The sequence below is a fragment of the Urocitellus parryii genome, chromosome 2, assembly GCF_045843805.1.
Source record: "Urocitellus parryii isolate mUroPar1 chromosome 2, mUroPar1.hap1, whole genome shotgun sequence".
In the NCBI taxonomy this organism is placed as follows: domain Eukaryota; kingdom Metazoa; phylum Chordata; class Mammalia; order Rodentia; family Sciuridae; genus Urocitellus; species Urocitellus parryii.
Window position 1 is genome coordinate 209,204,118 of NC_135532.1, and position 21,548 is coordinate 209,225,665.

The window sequence follows — 21,548 nt, forward strand, 5'->3', positions numbered from 1 at the left end:
TTTAAAGTAAACTCTGTTTTGAAGCATTCCTCCCTCTTTGTCACCAACCTTTCCCTTTTCAATCTATAGGAGCTATAAAGGACTCTGATCTGCAAACAAGTCTGGACTTTGAGTCTATAGAAGTTAAAAGCACAATAGATGGTCCTACTTAAATCTAAAATTACTCTTGAGTTTCCTGAAAAATCTATGACAAATGATTTATAAACCATTTTTTGAACGTTTTAGGAAAGGGTGTATCATTCCCTGAGGGAAGTAAGTCCATACCACTGAAAAGATTCCTCCTCTGCACTCTGAAAAGAGCCTGGCAGGGATCTGGGCAAGCTGTATCCAAAATCTCCAAAATCTCCATCTGCTTCATTACAGTCAAACGAAAGGATTTAAAAACAACCCCAAGACACAGAATTCAATACACTCAAACACACATTCAACATCAGCAGATAATTTATTTGCAATCAGAATTAAAACAACACTTGATAGTTGTGAAATTTTGTTTATTTTGAAACTTTTAATTAGCTGTACAATTAATTCATAACGAATTACCAGATTCATTTTACATTTCTTCAGGATTGGGGTTTTTCGATGGCTTCAAATTTGGGATCTAAATAAGAAGAGGAGAAAAAAAAGGTTCAAACTTAGCCATACTAGAATAAAATGCATCCAGAATGTTTGAAGGTTTAATTCATCAATCTTCAGATTTTTTTTTTTAAGTGAACATCTGTCTTTATTTTCCAATCTATATTTTGTGGTACTCAGAATTAAATAACAGGATCTTATGCATGCTAGGCTAGTGTTCTATCACTGAGCTATATCCACAGCCCTTCCTAAATTTAATTTAGTTTTATTTTGAGGCAGTTCTCAGTAAGTTGCTCAGGCTGGCTTCAAATTTGCAATCCTCCTGCCTCAGCTTTTCCAGTCACTGGGATTATAGGTGTGCACCACAATACCCAACTTGAACATCTGTTTTTAAAATCTACACAGAAATTTAACAATAGTTAAACATTTATTTAACACTTTCTATGAATGAGGCTATTAACTGACTTCATGTATGTCATTTGACTACAACTACTGTGTATAGAGGAAGATACTATCATTCTCCTCAAATATAAGATGAGGACAACAGGTTCCAGTGAACTGTCCAAAACCACACAGTCAGTAAGCAATACTGTTAGGATTCAAGATCAAACAGTTTGATTTCAGAACCTCATTGCTTAAATTGTATGTTATGCCAGGTGTAGTGGCACATGCCTGTAATCCTAGTGGCTTATAAGGCTGAGGCAGGAGGATCACAAGTTCAAGGCCAGCCTCAGCAATTTATCGAGTCCCTAACCAACTTAGGGAGACTCTGTCTCAAAATAAAAAATAAAAAGCACCGGGAATGGGCTCATTGATTAAGCCCCCTCCCGGGTTCAATCCCTGGTACCAATAAATAAACAAACAAACAAACTGTGTTTTATGATCTCCTACACTAGCAGCAGACACTGGTCGAAGAGCTCCCATGAGTTTATTTGGTCCTAAATAAATTCACATGTCATTGTCATTTAATCCTCTAAATACCTCCCCTGCACAAAAAGAAAGTGTAAATATTCTCCACTTATAATAGTTTCCTGTGAGAATGAATCTGCGACCAAAGAGACTTACCTTCAAATTTGAAGTTAGGGAATGTGTTCATGTCCACTTTACCATACATTTGCTTAAGCCTAAAAAGTTCTCTCTCCAAATCTTGTTGATATTCTGGGCCAGTATCAACAGGTCCTCCAGATGCTCTGTTGTGTAAATGAACAAAAAACCTAACTGTATGACCCACTTTAAAAAACAAAAATTATTCTTCACCATCAAGTTCTAATAGACCTTGTAATGGTATTCATAGAGGGAAAGTAGGAAAAAAAAAAAACAAGTATTTCCACTTATATTTCAATTCAAACTATTTTAATATGATGAGGTTTCAAATAAAATGAGGTAATATCAAACAAACAAATCTCTTAACACTCAAAGTCTGTGTCAAAGATCCTTATTAAGTTAGAATTCTTCAGAGTCTAACTTGCAATAAAATGTCTGTAGGCTCTGGAGTCAATGACTGGTTCCAGGCTATGCATGCATGGTGGCACAGCCTGTAAATCTAGTGGTTCAGGAAGCTCAGACAGGAGGATCACAAGTTCAAGGCCAGCCTCAGCAACTTAGTGAGGCCTTGAACAACTTAGCAAGACCCTGTCTCAAAATATAAAATAAAAAAAAGGGCTGGGGATGTTGCTCACTGCTTAAGCACTCCTTGGTTCAATTCCCAATACCAAAAACATAATAAAATAAAACTAGACTGGTTCCATTTGAATGTCATCTTTCCCATTCAGTAAATGCATAAACCAGAGCAAGGCAGGAAGCATTCTAAATGTTAAGTTTCAACATAAGAATGAAGGTCCTACGAAACAGGGACTTAAGAAAATTAAAGAGATAATGGACATAGCAAGCATGCAATAAGTGTTATGTATTATCATCTGCTTTATATCAGCCATCACAAACTTTAAAAAGATCTTGTGGCTAGGTCAGACATGGTGGCACACTCTTGAAATCCCAGTGGCTCAGGAGGCTGAAGCAGGAGGATCTTGAGTTCAAAGCCAACCCCAGTAACTTAGCAAGTCTTTAGCAACTTAGCAAGATCCTGACTCAAAAAAAAAGGGCTGGGGAGTAGGTTAGTGGTTAAGTGCCCCTGGATTCAATCCTTAGTACCAAAAAATAAAAAAGATTTTTTTTTTAAATTAAAAGATCTTAAGGTTAGAAGTATAGCTCTGTAATAGAGCACATGCTTATCATGTGAGAGTTCCAGGGTTCAATCCCCAGCATCTAAAATTTTTAAATAAAAAGAAAAGATCTTGGGAATTTTCTCTCTACAATAATGTTCTATCAAAGAAGCAAACTGTTTCAAACCCTCAGCAATTCTGCCATTAGAAGAAAAAGATGACATATTTATAAAAATTTATATTGTCAGGTAGTTAAATAATAAGCTTTGAAGACACATTTAACAAAAAGCCAGTCAAATTTAGAAAAGATCACCTATACTAAGCTAATCATGGGAAATTTAACAAAGGTGGTATTTGAGATAAATCATGAATTTAGGGCTAGATTTTAATTCAAGACCTTCTAAAACTGAAAAAGCAAGAAAATGGAGGTGGCAAAGCACTGGTTAAATGAGGGGACACTGAGCAGTCTAGATGGAAAATCCAGCAGAACCCAGTTCATGTGAGGCCTGGAACACTAAGCCTGGTGATTTGCATTTTATTTGCTAAGCAATAAAATGAGAAAAAAATAGAGTTGGGCTTTGGGAAAATGAGTATAGCACCATGGATGAGCAGCAGAAGCAAATATGTCTAATTTATTCTTTGAACAAAATTTTCTGTTTGTCATAAGTGTTACTACCTGCCTACTAATGGATATGATAAACAAAAAAAAAATTTTTTTAGAGAGAGAGAGAGAGAGAAAAAGAGAGAGAGAGAGAGAATTTTTTAATATTTATTTTTTAGTTTTCGGTGGACAAAACAACTTTCTTTGTATGTGGTGCTGAGGATAGAACCCAGGCTGCACACATGCCAGGCCAGTGCGCTACCGCTTGAGCCACATCCCAAGCCCCGATAAACAAAAAATTTACAAAAATTCTTTTAAGGGTAATATTTTCCCACATGCCCTTATCAAAGCATTGGTAAATCTGTTAAAAGATCTTACACAAAGACATATAGACAACTCCAACTTAAGAACCCAATAATGATGTTCCTTCTAATGGACCCAATTTTCTTTTCAGTCAGCACTGTTCAATAGAACTTCCTGTAATATCCACATATATCTGAACAGATATTGATCATTAGGAAAGATATTATGTAATTTTCTTTAAGAATGCTGGGTGGGGATCAAACCCAGGGCCTCATGCATGCTAGGAAAATGCTTTAGCACTGAGCTAGACTCCTAGCCTGAGCACAAGAAATATGGATAAGATGACTGAAGAACTGAATTTTTATTTATACTTACCTGCAATGAATTAGAATTTTAATAGTCCCACATGATAATGGCTGCCAAAACAAATAGCACAATTCTAAATAGAGCCTTCAATCAAGACTTTCAATGTTCACCTTCAGGCTATTCATAAGATTCTCAAGAGGGATGAATGACCCCAAACACTGTCCTCAAAGAAAGAATAAAAGATCTCTCCCAAGAAGCCTTTCAAATGCCTCAAGATGGAAAGGAGGATTTCTTCCTATGAACTTTCCAAACACAGAATATGTCACTTCCTAAGCACCTAACCATTTACCTTTTGTTGTATTTACTTGTCTAAAAGTTTCTTATCCTAATTAAAGAATATTTTAAAAATGCAGTATTACCCACCAGAGTTAAAATAACCCTGTACTTTGCAAACAGTAGACAACTAAATGAGAGAAATGGAACTATAAATTGATATTTTTCCTAAGATTTGAAAAATGGCTGATGATGGCTAAAGTGCATATCTAAAACTGTGTGGTTTTGTAATCAAACTTTTCTTGGACTTTTTTTAATGTCATTTTAGTCTTTTGTCCTTTGACATTCCCAGAGCTATATGACTATGAAAATCAGAATAATTCTCTGACACAAGAATCAGAATACTTTGTTTTCTTTCAATTAGGCTAATCAATGTCGAAGGGACTTGCTTTCCTCAAGGATAGCTGCTAAATGATTTATAAGATTCTACATACTTCTGAGTTGACTCAGTTCATAATAATGACATTACAGTAAGAATATATTTTAAATGACAATAGATTTAATGGATTTCTTCCTGGGATTCCTTATAAAGAAGACAGAGTTTGTGACTCAAATCATAAAACTTTGATCTACTTACTGTCTCTTTGTTTTATATTCTCTAATCTTGTCCACGAAGAGTTTCTGTATGGGATCAAGATCCTTATTAAATGCCACTGCTGTAACACCAATGTTCCTCTTCAAATGGACAGAGACTGCAGACCGAATGACAGAGGAGAACTTGAAGAGCCTCTGAAGAACCATGGTGATTCTATGGTACTAAAAACAAGCATTGGAATGTTAATGCATTTCTTGCAAAACACTTCTAAATATATCACATGGGGGTGGGTGTTTAATCCTGCTAATTGTTACAGAACTCAGTCTAAAACTAACCATAGTCCCCCCCCTTCCCCTCTCAATTCACACTGCAAGATTTTTGCTTCTTACTAAAAGGCTCTAGGACCTAGGAACAGTTAGGAATTCAAGCATGAGGCTCCACCAGCATTACAGCAGAAAGTACAAAATCTGGGATGGGATTTTTTTTCTAACTTAGCCTTGGACCAGAGGAAATAATAGAAGCAGGCTATTAAAACACTACCTACCACCAGCAGGAAAAGAAAACCTGCTCCCAAATGAATGGGCTAGGTTTCTCCAATTCCTCAAAAGGCCAAAATAGAACTAGGCAGAGACTGTAGACAGCTGCTGTAGCTAGGGACAACAGCGGGAAATTCATGCTTCACAGACCCACAGGGAAAGAAACTGCTTTGCTTATGATAACTGTAGGTTTCTAGTCATTTAAAAACACTGTAACAACCAAATCAACATCCAAAAGAAAGAGGAGGGGGGAAAAAAAACCAACCAGCACAAGTAAGCCCTGTAACAACAGAAGGTAAGATAAGACAGCATGACCTAATCAGTGAAACAAAATTTGCAAAGGAGATGAAAGTCTGATCTTTTTTCCCCTGGTGCTAGGGATCAAACAAAGGTCCTTCAATGTTAGACAAGCTACAAGTCCAGCTCTGAATGTCTAAATTTTAAAAATATGAAATTTAACAATAGCTAAAATATATTATTTTCTAATTTAAATAGAGTTCCAGTAGATAAATTAGAGGATGATCTCTTTTTAGACCTGGTTTTGTGATTTAATGACCAAATGCAAAAAATATTTCAAATTAATAGAAAAATTTCGTCAGATTAAAACTTACTTTAAAAATTTAAAGGGTTTTACCAATCCCTAAATTGAAATGGTGACAAATATAGCCAGGTGATATTTCTTCTTCTTTTTGAGACAGGGTCTCAAATGTTCCCCAGGCTGGCTTTGAATTCCTGGGCTCAAGTGATTCTCCTGCTTCAGCCTCCTGAGTAGATGGGTCTACAGGCCCATACCATGTGCTCAACTTGGCTTGGTAGCATTTCTAAATCCAAAAGTGTAGTCCCAATATATTAACATGCTTCTCATGCCCTCCTCCAAACTAATAATTATCCTCATCCTGACACGAGACTTATAAGAAGTCATAATAGATAAGTCCAGTGATGGTAAACAAACCATTACTAATCTATAGTAATAGAGAATTGAATAAGCAGTTAAGAAGCTTTTAGAGCAATATTCAACAAAATTATTTTATGCTGTGAACTTAATAATAAAAAAAATTTGTATTCTGTGTGTTTTGTTTCATTTTTTCCCCCTTCATCTCATTTTTCCAATAATTCATTTTCATTGTATTCTTCAAAAACACCCACTAGGTTGTATGGCCTTTCGCAATGAAAGTTTGAGAAGCACTAGTCAGAAAACACTAGAGTAGCAAAATGGTTCTTAAAGTGGAAGAAAGGGGAGATTTTATCTCCCAAGAAACATATGGCAATGTCTGAAGACATTTTTGGTTGGTCTGACTAAGTTGACTGCTACTGGCCTCTAGTGGGCAGACACCAGGGATGCTGCCAAATATTTATAATAACAGCACCCCCACCTCACAACTACCTTATCTAGTCCAAAAATGTCAATAGTACCAATATTGACAAACCCAGGAATAGCAAATAAAAACTACCCAAAGAAATCATAGGATCAGCAAGATATCCTTCACTAGAGAGAAGGAAAGTAAACCATTGAAGAACTGAAAGAATTCCTTACAATATCACACCTGTACTCCATCAGGAAAAAAAAAATCTTGAGAAGACTACAAGCCAACAACAAATGCCTTTATAAGGTACTCTGTATCATTTCATCTTTATACATACAGAAATTGAGGCATAGAGGTTCAGTACCCTGGTCCAACATTACACAGGAGAACTGAATCAACATAAATATGTAAAAAACATCATCCAATTCAAAGTTCTTTCCCTTCCTGCAAACTTAAGAACATGCCTAACACCCAGCAGTAATGTAACATCTGTTCAGCCCTCCGTATTTTGCAAAGTACTACTTCATATATCCCCTCCTTGTAACTCTGAAAAAAAGATACTTAAAGAGTTTACAGAAAGGTGTTCTTACCCCTGCTTTACAGATGATAATATTATTTATAAGAAAGTTTATTAAATTGCTCACATCCTCACAGTTAATATGCTCTAAAGCTAACCACAAAGACGTCATTCCTACAACAACTTGGGTGAAATTTCTATCACCTAAGTACCAATGACTCCCAAATAACATCTTTTTCCTGAAGCCTCACAACATATAATGAATAATATTCTACAGCTCTCATGACCTAAATCCTACACTCACCCCAAAAATGAACCCGTAATCCTTCTTATCAAAACTTGTTGCTCCTCCATCACGTCCTTTCATTTTTCTGATTTAATAATAAGTGTGCATAACCCACCATCACGAGGACATATCAGTACACAAATAGGTGTAATACCACATGTGATAAAATTACTTATTCAAGTACTAGCAGAGCCTATGTTAAGGACCTAACGTAAAAAGAATGGGAAAGGCATTAGCAAGAGGGTACTGGAGCCCTGGCAGTCCTTGCCAATGGGAGGTAGCACGGGTAGCCTATTTATAGTGACCGACCAGTCAAAGGCTAGTTCTTTTGTTGTCTCTGCAGTACCCAATTCACAAAGCTGCCTAACGAAATGTTAGGCACCCTCTCACAATTTTTAGGTGAGATGCACAATTTTGGGATTACCAACTGCCTCTTTCCCTTTTATGGTGCACGACCTGCCCAGTGCATAGTTCAGAAGATTCTCCCGCGTGCCCTGGGCGCCGACAGGTTTGGCAGCAGAGACCCGCCTGCCTGACCTTGGACTGCCCCGACCGAGCTTCAGACTCACGATCCCCCCGCTTCCCTTCCTCCCACGTTCGCCTGCGGGGAAGGTATTATCGATCTTATTTTGGGGTCTATGGCAAACTTCAAGGCCTAGAAGCGCGGAGTTCGGTTGTGACCCTGCGCCATGCCACGAAGGTGCCAGGCACACAGACTGCTTTCTCCTCCTACTAGAGAAGAGGTTACAGGCTGCCCCGGCTGTGTGAAGAAACCCAGAATCGCAGTCCCAAGGGGCCAAGCCGGACTAGCTACCGTCCCAGTCACCTTGCACTCAGTCCCGAGCTGCCAGAGCCACCGACGCCGCCACAGTTCTACTTCCGGCCCTGGCTCCGCCCCTCCCCGCCTACCAGCCATCGCAATGCATTATGGGCGGCCATTTCAGTCGTTCGACGCTCACCGGACAGGAAGCGTCTCGGAGACAGTCTGCGACCGGACGGCTGTAGGTGAGACAGAAGCCAAACAGGAGGAGGAAGTGGAGGGTAAGTGCTTCCGGGTCCCCTGGCGAAGACTCCGCCATCTTTCCTTCGCCTAAGTTGACCTGTCTTTTTTCCTCTTGGAAACATTGTTTTGAACGCATGCGCACTTTGGCCTTTCACCCCAGTTCCAGCCCTCCCCGCCCACCCCCGAGTCAGTGTCCTGTTTCTTGAGGTTGTTGAGATGTATACAGTGCAGGGAAAGTGAAAAAGTGTAAAACAAGTTGGATTGGGGCGTTGTGCCTCGCGGGCCTCCGTTGCCTCGGGCGTTCGCTTCGCATGCCCTGCTGGGAGTTGTAGTCCTGAACCCGGGGGTGCCTGGGAGGCGGGAGAGGGCTCGGGGTTTCTCAGCGCCTATTCCGCGGGAAGGGCCCAGGGACCTCACACTTCGAGTCGCGGAAGCTTCAGGTCTTACCCGGAGAGAGGCTGCACGTGGAGCCCGCGCTGCTGCCGTTCTCGGGCGGCTCTGGAGCGCGGGCGAGGGCGACAGGGCCCATTCCGGAGCGGGTGAGTGCGGCCGCGGGGGAGGAGGGGAGCGCGGGCCTGCGCGGGCCGGCCTCGTTCCGGGGCCTTTTCCCCCACAGCGGCCCCCCCGCGGCCGCCTCTGTGTTTTGTTTCCGCTGGTCCCCGGCGCTGTGACTCCCATTTCCGTTCGTGGAGACTTGAGGGAGACGGGCGGGGAGGGGCAGGAGAGGCTGTGCGGGTAGCGGAGGGGAGGGGCGGGGGGCGAGCTGCGCGGGGGGCCCGGGATCCCGCGCGCCTCAGCGACCCTGGCAGTACTTGCCGCCTGTCGCGGTTTCCTATGCTTCTGTACGCTCTTGGCCGGTCGCAGTCGGCCGTGCTCTGTCTCTGTGGTGGGGGCATTCCTGACGCCCCCAGGATTTCACAGGAAGATGCACACCCGCTCTCGTCTTCGCTTCAGATCCATTTGTCAATATAGAATTGTCTCACGGTTGCACCAAAACCATTTGTTAGTCTATGCGAGCACCATTTTTTTTTTTTAACAAGAAAGGAACTAAGGGGATAATAGTGGGTTAATGTAGCTTGCCAACTTTTTTTTTTAGTTTTTGTGTAATGCGATGTGCGTGTTTGGATTTAGGGAATCGTAGTTGTTTAGGTTAAGGGTAGAGAGGACCGTCCCCAATATTGCATTGCAAAATGATGAGTAGTAATTTAGAAATAAAGTCCATTGCATGAGCGTCAACCAGTAGTAAGTATAACTGATGGCAGGAGAAAAGTTTAGAAGGTATTTACTTATGGTTAACATTCTCAGGTACTATGTTGCCTTAAAACTTAAAGCGGTTATCTCTTTAGCGCCTACTTTAAGGGAATATCCTCTCTAAGGATTTGATCAAGGATTTCCAAGCTTGATTATTTTTATACATACCCTAGTGCTGGGTGAACTTAGAACTGTTTTACATGGATTGTATATATGGGAGTATATGTCATGACTGGTGTATGGTCTTGAGATAACAAATACTGATCGAGATGTTAAATTGAAAGCTAGTCATGGGGGCATAAATAGGCCTAGTACTAAATTAAAACTCTTGGCTTTAGTTGTCCCGTAACTCTTTCTTTAAAAAAAACTTCAAACTTATAGACAAATTGAAAAAAAAAATCATGCAGTGAACACCCATATACGCTTCACCTGCGGGTCATCAGCTGTTAACCTTTCACCATGTTTGCTTTCTCTCTGTATATACACACCTGTGTGTTTTTCTTTATTATTAGTTGAAGATGGCCACATATGTGGTGCTAATGATCAAACCCAGTGCCTCCGACGCGCTAGGCAAGTGCTCTATCACTGAGCTACAATCCTAGCCTGTGTGCTTTTTCTTAATGTTGATTTTATTCTTTAGAATAAAATGTCTTTTAATTTTCTCAGGTACTTAAAAGTATTTGTTAGCTTGGGAAAATGTGCAGTTGATCATGGAAGTACTTCTAGACTGCACTTAAATTTTTTATCCTGTATGGGGGAATATGATCCAAAGCTCTCTAAACTAATAATTCATTCTAATGAAGAAAAACAATCCTCAAATTTATCTGTGGTTCCAAAACAGAATCTTAAGGATATCTGCTTTGTAAAAAAAAAAAAAAAATAAAAAAAAAAAATAAAATAAAAAAGCACTAACACCAGAATTTTTAGTTTAATTCAAGCTTAGTTTGTATCCATTTTGTAAAATGTTCTGAAGTCCTTGTTACTATTAATTTAGAAGAACTAAGATGCCAATGAAAGTCTGTGAAATTGTTTTATGTAGTTAGGACAAGGAGCAGTTCGTAGGTGGAGGGGCACCAAGTAGTGTTGTTCTTCCATTTTCTTAAATATTGATGTAGAATCCTGGGAAGTTGGTTCCAGAAAAAGAGCTAAGATCTTCTCAAGAATTTGGACAGTTTCCTAGTCTCTCCTTTGTTTTTTGGGGGGGCTAAGTAGCACTGAGAAAGATCAATTCAAAGACTACCAGTAACGCGGTTTTTCCAAAAGTGTATGGGTTCATTTCTACCTCCTCTATTTGGGGGGAGACTGATCTATAACATTTTTGAAAGTCAAAGGAGAAGTTTTATTTTTAATAATTCCTGTTTTAGTACTTATATTAAGGGGAGCCCCAAGTATCCTTACTAAGTCACTGGGGCTGTTTGACAGCATCTGGATACTTTTTATAAGTGCTGTTCAGCTGTAAGCTTTATTATTTCTCTTTTTTTTTCTGAACAGTTTTTAAGATTTATTTATTTATTTATTTAGGCAGGCTTAGTGGTGCACCACTGGTACTATAGCTACTCAGGAGGCTAAGGCAGAAGGATCATGAGCCAAATTGCATTTTTGAAAGATTTTAATTTGAGCATTTTTTCCATGAACCATTTTGGTTTCCCTTTTTATGAATTTCCTTTTCCTATTTTTTTTTCTATATTAGTTTGTTCCATTTTTTCCCCCCTTAACTTCCTGGAGATTGTCATCTATTCCATTTATTTGTCCCTTGTCACTTTTAGGTGTTTGAAATATTTTTTCCAGAAATATCTTTTTCCATTCTTTTATGTATTGAACCCAATCTTTATATAATTAAATTTGATAAGGATGAACTGATTACGTTACAGCTCTCATCCAGTCATTTCATGTGTAAACACAGGAGCTTTTGGGGGACACCACATATCTAAACCATAGCAGTTAATGTTTTGGGAATTTTAAGAAATGCTTTTCTGTCCTTAGACCACATTTAAAAATGCTATTTCATTTTCTCTTTCACTTAAAACTTTAAGATACCTGGAATCCATTATTTATGGTTTGAAGTAATCAAAATCATTAATTTACTCAACATATTTTAATGGAGTGCCTACTAAGGGCAAGATGCTGTTCAAGTTACTTTGTATAATTTGTGAACAAATATACCTGCCCTTGTAAAGTTTATGGTGTTCTACAAAGAGTAGGTCTTTACTGGGTCATCACCTATTTTGCTCAGGGTGAATTTGACAAACTTTCAGATGGTATTAGTTACGGAATAGGCTTTACTTGGAAAAGGAAATTCTTTTCAGGTCAATATCAGTCAAAAAGGAAAACAAAGATTCGTCATCCTTTCATCAACCCAAAGAGTAACCAGCTGGAGTAGAGATAATGGAAGGACAGGTATGATACAAGTTTATTTGAGTAGTGAATTCTACCCTCTGTTTATCCTTCTTGTGGTGCAAGTGTTAGAGCAACTTCAATAATATGGGAAAAAAAAATAGGTCTTTTTATACCAAGCAGTTTAGATTTGGGTGTCAGCTTTTTATAGATTGAAGTTGTCAGGAAACCAGCTATCTAGCAATTGGAGATATTGGGACCCTTTCTAAAGTAGAAAGGGAGACTATTATTTTCCTACTGCTACTGTAACATTATATAAATTTATTAACTTTAAAAGCTGCCAATTTATTAGTTTACAGTTCTGGAGGTAAAAAGTCTGAAATGGAGCTCTGGAATTAAATCAGGTGTTGGTAGGGCTGTATTTTGTAGCTTCTAAAGGAGAATCATTCCTTTCCTCTTCTAGTTTGTTTAGATGCTTCCTGCATCTCTTGGCTTATGGTGCCTGCCTTCCATCCTCAAAGCCAGTCACAGGCTCCCATTGAGTCACCTTGGCTTCTCTTAAGTTTCCTTTTCTACTTTTAAAGATCTTCATGATTTCACTGGGCTCACTTTTTAATCCAATTTAATCTGTATTTTAAGGTCAAGATTGATAACTTTTAATTCCACCTCCCACCTTAATTCTTTACCTTTATAATAGATTCCCAGGTTCCCAATCATTATTCCTAACCATAGAGGTGTTGGTTTCTTGAGACTTTGTCAGGCCCTTCCCACTTCAAAAAAGTAGAGGAAGTTCCTAGTCCATACAAACCAGTTTAAGTTCCTATGGTCATTTTTGGACAGTTCTGGTCTTTGTGTTTTAATGAAGATCCAATGGGAAGAAACAAAGTGTGTATGTATATATCATATATAAATAGATATACATACTATGGTATGTATAATAACATGTACAAAATATATTAACATAATAAGTTAAAGGGCAAGTGCGATGGAAAAGAAGGAAAAGGAGTAAATAAGAGACAGATAACAGAATTAAGTGGGTATGGTTACTGAAAAGACAAGATTCAGCCAAGAAGACATTTGTGGGTATTAGGTTTCAGGCAATCTGAAAAATTGGAGCAAAGACCATAGGACTGCAAGAATCAAGAAAGTTCATGTGGGAGAGGGAGTAGGAAATGGGAGATATATCATGTGGTGCCCTTGTTGGCTATTGTGAAATCTTTAGGTTGTACAGTAACTGGTACCTGTCAAAGATGTGCTGTGATTTAACTTCAGTTTTAAAAAGGATACAACTCTGACTGTTGTATTGACTGAGAATAGACTGTAGGGGGCAAGGCAGACAGAATTCTGTTAACATGCCATGGTAATGTTCCAAGTAGCAGAAGGTGGTGGCTTTTGAATTAGTATATGCAGGACCCTGTATTAGAATAAGCCATAGTTTGGCCCCACCTGGAATAATGTGTGTTTAGGTTGATATATCTAAAATGACAATACAGAACCACAAGCAGTTTAGTTTCACTGACCTGAATAATTTTCATATGATGGTGGGTTCAGAATAGACCTGTTCTATGTAAATACGTTGCCTGATTCTCAGTAAATAATGGTTATCATTAACAGGAATGAATATTTGAATTCACTTTGTCAAATATTGTAACTGGGAGCACAGATTCCTTTGAAAGTGTTGGAATACCAGATTTAGGAGAGTGTTTCTTATAAGCAAAAGATTTGTATTTTTCAGATAAGGGAGTAAACTCCAAAACTAATTCTGAAGCTCTGTGAGATGATGATACATGGAATTCAAAGACAAATTTATTGATCCACATTGAGTAGTAGATCCTGGAATTTTTACCATTAGCACAAGAAATGCCAATATATGTAGCTGTTTTATGCAATACATTTTTCAAAATAATACAGTGCATTTTTAAATTATACTTTTGTAGCAATGATTATTAAAGCAGTAGGTGATAATTTAACATGAAATAATTAAAAATTGAACTAATAGTTTAAAACTATATCTGAAAAAACAACTTAAAAATTCTAGTGTATAATCAAGGCAATTATATGCACATCTATAATTTGTTAGTTTATTAAGTAATTTGTAACAAATCCTAGCTTCAGTTTATATTGGTAGGTGCTTTGCAAAAAATATTGCTAATCATCTACAGCTTTTAGCTGGGTGCAGTGGAACATGCCTGTAATCTTAGTGGCTTGAGAGGCTAAGCAGGAAGATTGAAAGTTCAAAGCCAGGCTCAGCAATTTAGCAAGGCCCTAAGCAACTCAGAGAGACCCTGTCTCTAAATAAAATATTTTTTAAAAAGCTGGGGGTGTTGCTCAGTGGTTAAGCACACCTAGGTTCAATCCCCAGTACCAAAAAAAGTACCCAACTTTTAGCTAATCATTTTGGTTTATTTCCTTGCTAAGCTTCAGGTTTGAATTTGAGTTGCACATTTATATTTTGATTTTGAAGTAACATAAATTAACTTGCTCATTGAGATTGGGCCAAAAAACATTAAAATAAATCCAACAAAATAATGAAGTCATTATGTCAAGCTAATAAACACCTTTAAACAAAACTGGATTATAAATACCATTTATAAATAATATATAAATCATTTATATAAATATATAAATCATTTATATAAATATCATTTGTGGATTTTCTTTTATACGTAACAGTTACTCTTCTACTTGCACTCTGCTTTTATTTTAATTTGGTCTGTGCTTGTGTATTAGTTTATGCAGATAATTTTAAAGTGTCTTAAAATTTAACTTGCAGAACTGAGCTTTTGAAATACTTCAACCATGACTAAAAGAGAAGCTGAGGAGTTGATAGAAATTGAGATTGATGGAACAGAGAAAACAGAGTGCACAGAAGAAAGGTTGGTATTTTCTCAACTTACCATTTTTTGTGTATTATCAATATACCTAAGTTCCTTTAGGTTTTTCTTAAATGACATTAGCATCAATAGGGGATAATCTATTGCTGGTTTTACTACCACTTCTTTTTTCTTTTCTTTTTTTTTTTTTGGAAAAAGAAGTTTTATTGCTTTGCTAGCAAAGAAGAAACACTAGGGACTGACTCCTGTCCCAGAGACTGTGATTCTGCCCATTCTGGGGTATTTAAAAAGGTGATTCTAAGGCTACATTTCTGGTGTTCTCTGGGAGTTGTAATTCACTTGTGAATTTGGGAGATAGTTATTTCTGAGATCTTCTGGTGCCATCCCCAAAATCTGAATTACTTCAGTCCTGTGGTGGGTGTGTACTCAGGATAGATAACTATGCCTAGGATGGGGAATGAAGGTAATCCTGTTTCCCCTGAGGTTTGGGAATGGGAAAGATTAGGGAGAAGGAGGAAGAGAGGAAGAGAAAGAAACATTTTTAAAAATAAGTCACAGTGAAGGCAGCAAAGAGTATATTCAAAGCATAGTGAACTACTGTTATATATCCACACTGTCAATTTTTATATTCCATTTTTATGAAAATATGGACAATGACATCTCCAAGCTACTTTCTTCTCAAAGAGAGCTAAGTTGTAGGAGAAGTGACCTAAAGTGCTTGTTCTCTGTTAGGTAGGGCATGAACAGCCTCAGGGCAATCCAGAGATCCTTGGTAGCAGTTGGCAGGTAACTGGACAAGGCATACTAGGGCATGTTGCTAAGACAACAATGAGCAAGGAGCAAAGCATTACTTTTTTGTAAGCAGTTAGCATACAAGTAAGTAGTATTTTAGCCAGTCTCTGAAAACTATGAAGACAGTAACTCATAATCATATTAGTGAAAAACAGATCAAGTTTATCTATGTTGGAGGTTCAGCAGATTTGTAAGTCTATGAGATCGGGCTGAAATGGACTCAGTGACTCTACAGTCCTTTGTGATAGTTATTATTAGGCATTCCCACATAAGAACCCTTCCTTTATAGCCTCCAGTTTTAACTATAAAAGGGTATAAATATTAGGGGGTAAAGATCATGGGAGTCCTCTTGAAACCTGGCATGCATGTATGTTTTAAATGGAAGTTTGCATCCAGGTCCATATAGCCTAAAGCATTTACTCTCTGGCGCTTTGCGCATGTCTCTATAGGAAATGCATAGTTACTTTGTTGACCTGTGTAAGAAGCAATAGTTGCTACTCAGCTGTAGCAGATTGTTGCTTTGCAGAAATTGAGGCTGAGTGACATGGATCATCCATGTCTTATAAAGTAGGATTTAGAAATCTCTTAGTTGGGGCACAGCATGCCTTAATCCCAGCTACTTGGGAGGCTGAGGCAGGAGAATCACAAGTTCAAGACCAGCCTCAGCAACTTAGCAAGACCCTGTCTCAAAAAGGACTGGGAATGTAGCTCAGTGGTAAAGTGTCCTGGGGTTCAGTCCCTAGTACCAAAAATTTTAAAAACTTAAAAAAAAAAAAAAAAATCTGTGACTTTAAAATTTGTCACCCAAACGAACAAACAACAACAAAAAAATGGAGAGAGAAAATGGTAGCCTCGTATGCTATAACTGAGAAATTTGGTAAAATGCTTAATAGTCAAAATACCCATTTATTTATTTATTAGTTCTAATCAGTTATACATGACAGTAGGAAGCTCATCGATTCATTGTACCCAAATGGAGCAGAATTTTTCACTTCTCTGGTTGTGCATAAAGTAAAGTCATACCATTTGTGCAATCATACATGTACCTAGGGTAATGATGTCTGTCTCATTCCACTGTCTTTCATACCCCTTTGCCCCATCCCCTTTGTCGCATCCAGAGTTAATCACATGCCGCCCCCCCCCCCAAGTGGATTAGCATCCACTTATCAGAGAAACCATTTGGCCCTGGATTTTTGAATTGACTTATTTCGCTTAGCATGGTATTCTCCAACTCTATCCATTTACCTGCAAATGCCATAATCTTATTCTTCTGAAAGGCTGAGTAATATTCCATTGTGTGTATGTACCACCAGTTTCTTTACCCATTCATCTATTGAAGGGCATCTAGGTTGCTTCCATAGTTTAACCAATGTGAATTGTGCGGTATAAACATTGAAGTGGCTGCATTACTGTAGTATGCTGTTTTTAACTCTTTAGGGTATAGACCAGGGAATGAGATAGCTGGGTCAACTGGTGGTTCCATTCCCAGATTTCCAAGGAATCTCCATACTGCTTTCTGGATTGGTTGCAACAATTTACAGTCCCATCAGCAATGTACCAGTGTGCCTTTTCCCCACGTCCTCACCAACACTTATTGTTGCTTGTATTTTTGATAACTGCCATTCTGACTGGAATAAGATGAAATCTTAAAGTAGTTTTGATTTGCATTTCTCTAATTACTAGAGCTGTTGAACGTTTTTTCATAAATTTGTTAATCGATTGTATTTCTTCTTCTGAGAAGTATCTGTTCAGCTCCTTAGCCCATTATTTATTGGTTGGATTGTTTGTTTGTTTTTTAAATACCTAATATTTTTACTTCTATTTTAAAATAAGTATTTTTTTAAAATAATTTTTTAAAAAAATTAGTAGTCTCTTTTATAAACTAAGCATGTTTTAGGAAGAATTGTATATACATATATATATGTATACATACATATATATACATTCATTGAATATCACATTTTTCCTCATTATACTTGGAATTTGTGAAAATGGAACTTGACAAATTTTATAATATACTGTTTTGACAATTGCAAATGAAATTTTAGATCAGTCAGTTTAGCAAGTATTCTTTGATGTCTGTCTTCCATTTGGCATCATATGAGTATTTATTAGAGATGTAGAATTACTTACCAAAGAGTTTAACCTTTTCTAATTCAAAGTGTGAAATACCAATACAAAAGAGTTATAAGAAAGTTTTAAGGACTTTAAATGTTTTTTTTTTAAATGGAATTATGCTGATTATAATTATTAATGTTCAGATTAAATTAAATGGAAATAAAGAGTGCTTTAAATTTCCATTTAGCTGTTAGGCAATGATAATTGGTGATATACAGTATGTAAGAAGAAATGAGGTTTTTGTTTGTTTGTTTGCTTTTTCTTTGGTACAACCATTGAGCCACATCCCCAGCCCTATTTTGTATTTTATTTAGAGATAGGGTCTCACTGAGCTGCTTAGTGTCTCCCTGTTTCTGAGACTAGCTTTGAACACAAAATCCTCCTGCTTCAGCTTCCTGAGCAACTGGGATTACAGGCATGCACCACCACACCTGGCTAGAAATGAGTTTGGTATTGAATTTTGTTTTGAGCATATTGTTACTTTAATATCTAGGGTAACAATGTAATAGCTAACTTTTGTATTCTCAAATATATAGCATTGTAGAACAGACCTACGCCCCAGCTGAATGTGTGAGCCAGGCCATAGACATCAATGAACCAATAGGGAATTTAAAGAAACTATTAGAACCAAGACTACAGTGTTCTTTGGATGCTCATGAAATTTGCCTGCAAGATATCCAGGTAATTTTTTTTCTTCTCCTCCTCCCCAATTATAAGAGCAGAATATATTGAGCTAAAAAATATTTGCAAAATGCTTCTAAATTATTCCATTTAACTTTTATATCAGTCTTTGAAATAATATTTATTCATGTTCTAAAGAAATAGAAGTTGAGATATAAAGAGGTTAAACACAGTTACTTAGAATTGTAGAATGTGTATATATATACATAATTGTGTATATATAGTGTGTGTGTATATAGAGTATATATTGGTATATGTACAGCATGTAAACGTATGTACATGTATATGTATATGAATATATATACATATATAAGTCTAAATTTTAGGAAATGTATTTATTCCATCAATGCTATATCAACTGAATTATTCAAGTGAGAGAGATTTGAACCTTCGGTAATATGATATGCAGACACATGCAGATATACATTATTCAAGATAATTATAGTGAAAATCTCTTTTCAAGCTAGTGACAAAAAGTGTCTGAAAATTATAATTACTTTTCTCATCAGCTGGTCATTGTGTGAAATACATTCACTCTACGAGATGTGAAGGAAAAAGAGCACCTAATGCTCACAGGAAGTATGATTAAAAATATTCATAGTTAGATCGAGTTGTAAGGCCATAATTTTTAAAATTTTATTAACTTTGTGGTCAGGGATTTAAAGTGAACCCTAATCTTCTGTTTATGGCATTGATTACAAGGGAGATATAACATGAATGAATATATGAATAAATTTAGAAAATTGTTACCACTAATTGTTCACTCTTGCTTATCCATGACGACATTGCATTATCTTATACTTTAAATACATCTATAGAATGAACAATTGCTTTTTGGCATTATTTAAGGTACCAACCTAGACTCTAGAGATAGAGAAAACTACCACTTAAAATAAATTTTATGCCTGTAATTCCAGCAGCTCAGGAGGCTGAGGCAAGAGAATTGCGAGTTCAAAGCCAGCCTCAGCAACCTAGTAAAGCCCTCAGTAACTTAGCAAGACCTTGTTTCTAAATAAAATATTAAAAGGGCTGGGGGTGTTGCTCAGTGGTTAAGCACCTCTGGGTTCAATCCCTGGTACCAAAAAATAGAACACAAAATAAAATTTAAAAAATAAATTTTGTGGTTTATGCTGTCCTCAGTTACTACCTCAAGTGGTTAAGATATTTTTAATTTTGACAAATAATGATATGACAACTTGGATAATTAAACATGTTCTTATAATTTAATTAGTATGCTCAGTAATTAAGTTCTGTTTCATATTTGCATTTTGCTAAGCCAGAGGCAGGATCCTTAATCTGATGGTTTAGCTGAAATAATCTTACTCATTTTACTCATATTTAGCTGGATCCAGAACGAAGTTTATTTGACCAAGGAGTAAAGACAGATGGAACTGTACAGCTTAGTGTACAGGTAATTTCTTACCAAGGTAAGTTAAAGTTTACATTATGTTTTTTTGATATGGTAACTCATTTTTGTGAGTCATAGGTATTTAGATGGTGTTAAATGACTTAAAGTGAATTATAGCCAAATATTCTTGCAAGTGTGAAAGCTACCACTCTATTAACTTGGAACAATTCTGCCTTTTATAGTGAGCCACATAAGTCAAAATATGGATATCATGTGCCTACTTGCCCTTTCTTGACTCATTTCCCAATAGAAGACTTAACAGCATTGAATCTAGAGTCTAAATCACATCTGTACTCTCTTTGCAAAGAAATCGGGTCACTATAGTGTAGCACAGGGAGTTTGCAAAGGAAGTGGAGTGACCCAGGTAACCATATCTATCACAGTATTTTACTATTGTGCAAGTACATAAATTAAAAAAAGGAAAATAGAAGAAAATTTTTGGTAGGTTGAATAGTGGGATTCCCCCCCCCCCCGCCCCCTGGAAGAAGTTGTATTTTTATTTGGTGTTTTTGGGGGATTTCTAATATAAATCTTTAAATTATTTAATCTCTGAACAAATATTGCTTGCAATTGTAGTCCACAAAGCATAGTTTTCTTTGGACTTTGAAAGTGATAGTTATTCTTTCTGATACTTCATTCTTTCAGGATTGATTATTGGTTGCAAATAGAAAAATTCATCATTTTTATCTTTAAACACTCAATAACCTCTCAATGCAGATTTTACAAAAAGTTGACTTACTTAAAGCCATAAAAGTGAAATTGGGATAAGGATGAGAGAATGAATCTTAGGAAAATACTTCTTTAAAATTCTAATTATTTTTATCATATATATTTGAAAAAGTGACTTTTGTATATCATCTAGTCAATGATAGTACATTTTTTTATAATACTAATTTTCATGAAGGATTTAAGTTGACTTTTGTTTTTCTTTCAAATTTGCATTTAGTTTAATTCTAATGTAGATTATTATAACAGATTCCATAAGCTTTTGCTGTTAAATAGTATTATAGTTTCTTAGTGCTGTCTTTTCAATATAGGTATTTGAGATTATTTTCATGTAGGGTTACTTTTTTCTATTTTGAATAAAAACTCTATCTTATAGACAATCACGTAGACACCACTAAACAAAATAGCTATCTTTATGGTATAATTTCTTAGCTTAATTATAATTTCTGAAACATATTTAGGCATTTTTATTTGGGGTAGATGTGCATAGAAAGTCTCTGAATTAATAAATTATTTAACTCATCTTTATTTTTTATCTTTTTCACAGAAATTACAGTTCTTAATACCTTTAAACTAGGGTTTAAGTATCTTCTGAATTTGGGTTTTTCTTCATTTAGTTGAAAATGAAAATTAGAATTTAATGGTGTGAACTTAATTTAACAAAGTCAGCATGGTTTTTATACATGTTCTTTATACTTTATAAAAAAGAGCAGAGTCGGTAATTTTAATGTGTTTAGAAATTTTTTTTTTTTTAAATCTTAGGGTGTATTGCTACTCAACATTTAAATTCTTCCTAGTTTAATTTTTATTTTTTATTCTATATTGATACTTTTTATTTATTAATTTTCTATTGTAGTTAAAAGCTGGTACTTTTTTCTTTCCTAATGATGTTTGTTGATAAGACATGTATGTGTATATGTTTTAATTATTGTAGACAAGTTGTAAAAC

At 36.5% G+C, this 21,548-nt stretch overlaps 2 protein-coding genes across 6 annotated transcripts in view; one reads left to right on the top strand and one right to left on the bottom strand.

Annotated features, from left to right (window-relative positions):
* Window positions 1-423: 423 nt before the first annotated feature.
* Window positions 424-8,384, bottom strand: Atp5pf (ATP synthase peripheral stalk subunit F6). The gene is made up of 4 exons (XM_026411730.2): window positions 8,280-8,384; window positions 4,853-5,031; window positions 1,639-1,763; window positions 424-598 (listed from the first exon to the last, which is right to left on the bottom strand). The coding sequence occupies exons 1-4, from the start codon at window positions 8,367-8,369 to the stop codon at window positions 561-563; spliced, it is 432 nt and encodes a 143-aa protein (XP_026267515.1). The 5' UTR covers window positions 8,370-8,384; the 3' UTR covers window positions 424-560.
* Window positions 8,385-8,406: 22 nt separating this feature from the next.
* The window catches only part of Gabpa (GA binding protein transcription factor subunit alpha), a 30,380-nt gene continuing 17,238 nt past the window's right edge, over window positions 8,407-21,548 (top strand). For 3 of the 5 annotated variants that reach the window (XM_026411695.2, XM_026411720.2, XM_077795379.1), the window contains exons 1-4: window positions 8,444-8,995; window positions 14,815-14,917; window positions 18,322-18,466; window positions 19,809-19,893. In XM_026411695.2, coding sequence (XP_026267480.1) covers window positions 14,841-14,917; window positions 18,322-18,466; window positions 19,809-19,893 — 307 coding nt within the window. In that variant the 5' untranslated portion in view covers window positions 8,444-8,995; window positions 14,815-14,840. Of the gene's footprint in view, window positions 8,996-10,639; window positions 12,105-14,814; window positions 14,918-18,321; window positions 18,467-19,808; window positions 19,894-21,548 lie in introns of those variants that run through there. The other 2 variants (XM_026411711.2, XM_026411702.2) reach the window with 2 other exon arrangements.

Coding starts and splice junctions, on each gene's coding strand:
- Atp5pf (XM_026411730.2), bottom strand. CDS start 8,369: ATGGCTGGTAGGCGGGGAGGGGCGGAGCCAGGGCCGGAAGTAGAACTG. Junction 5,032..8,279: donor AGCTCGGGACTGAGTGCAAG/GTGACTGGGACG, acceptor GCTTGTTTTTAG/TACCATAGAATCACCATGGT. Junction 599..1,638: donor CCCTAACTTCAAATTTGAAG/GTAAGTCTCTTT, acceptor CTTCTTATTTAG/ATCCCAAATTTGAAGCCATC.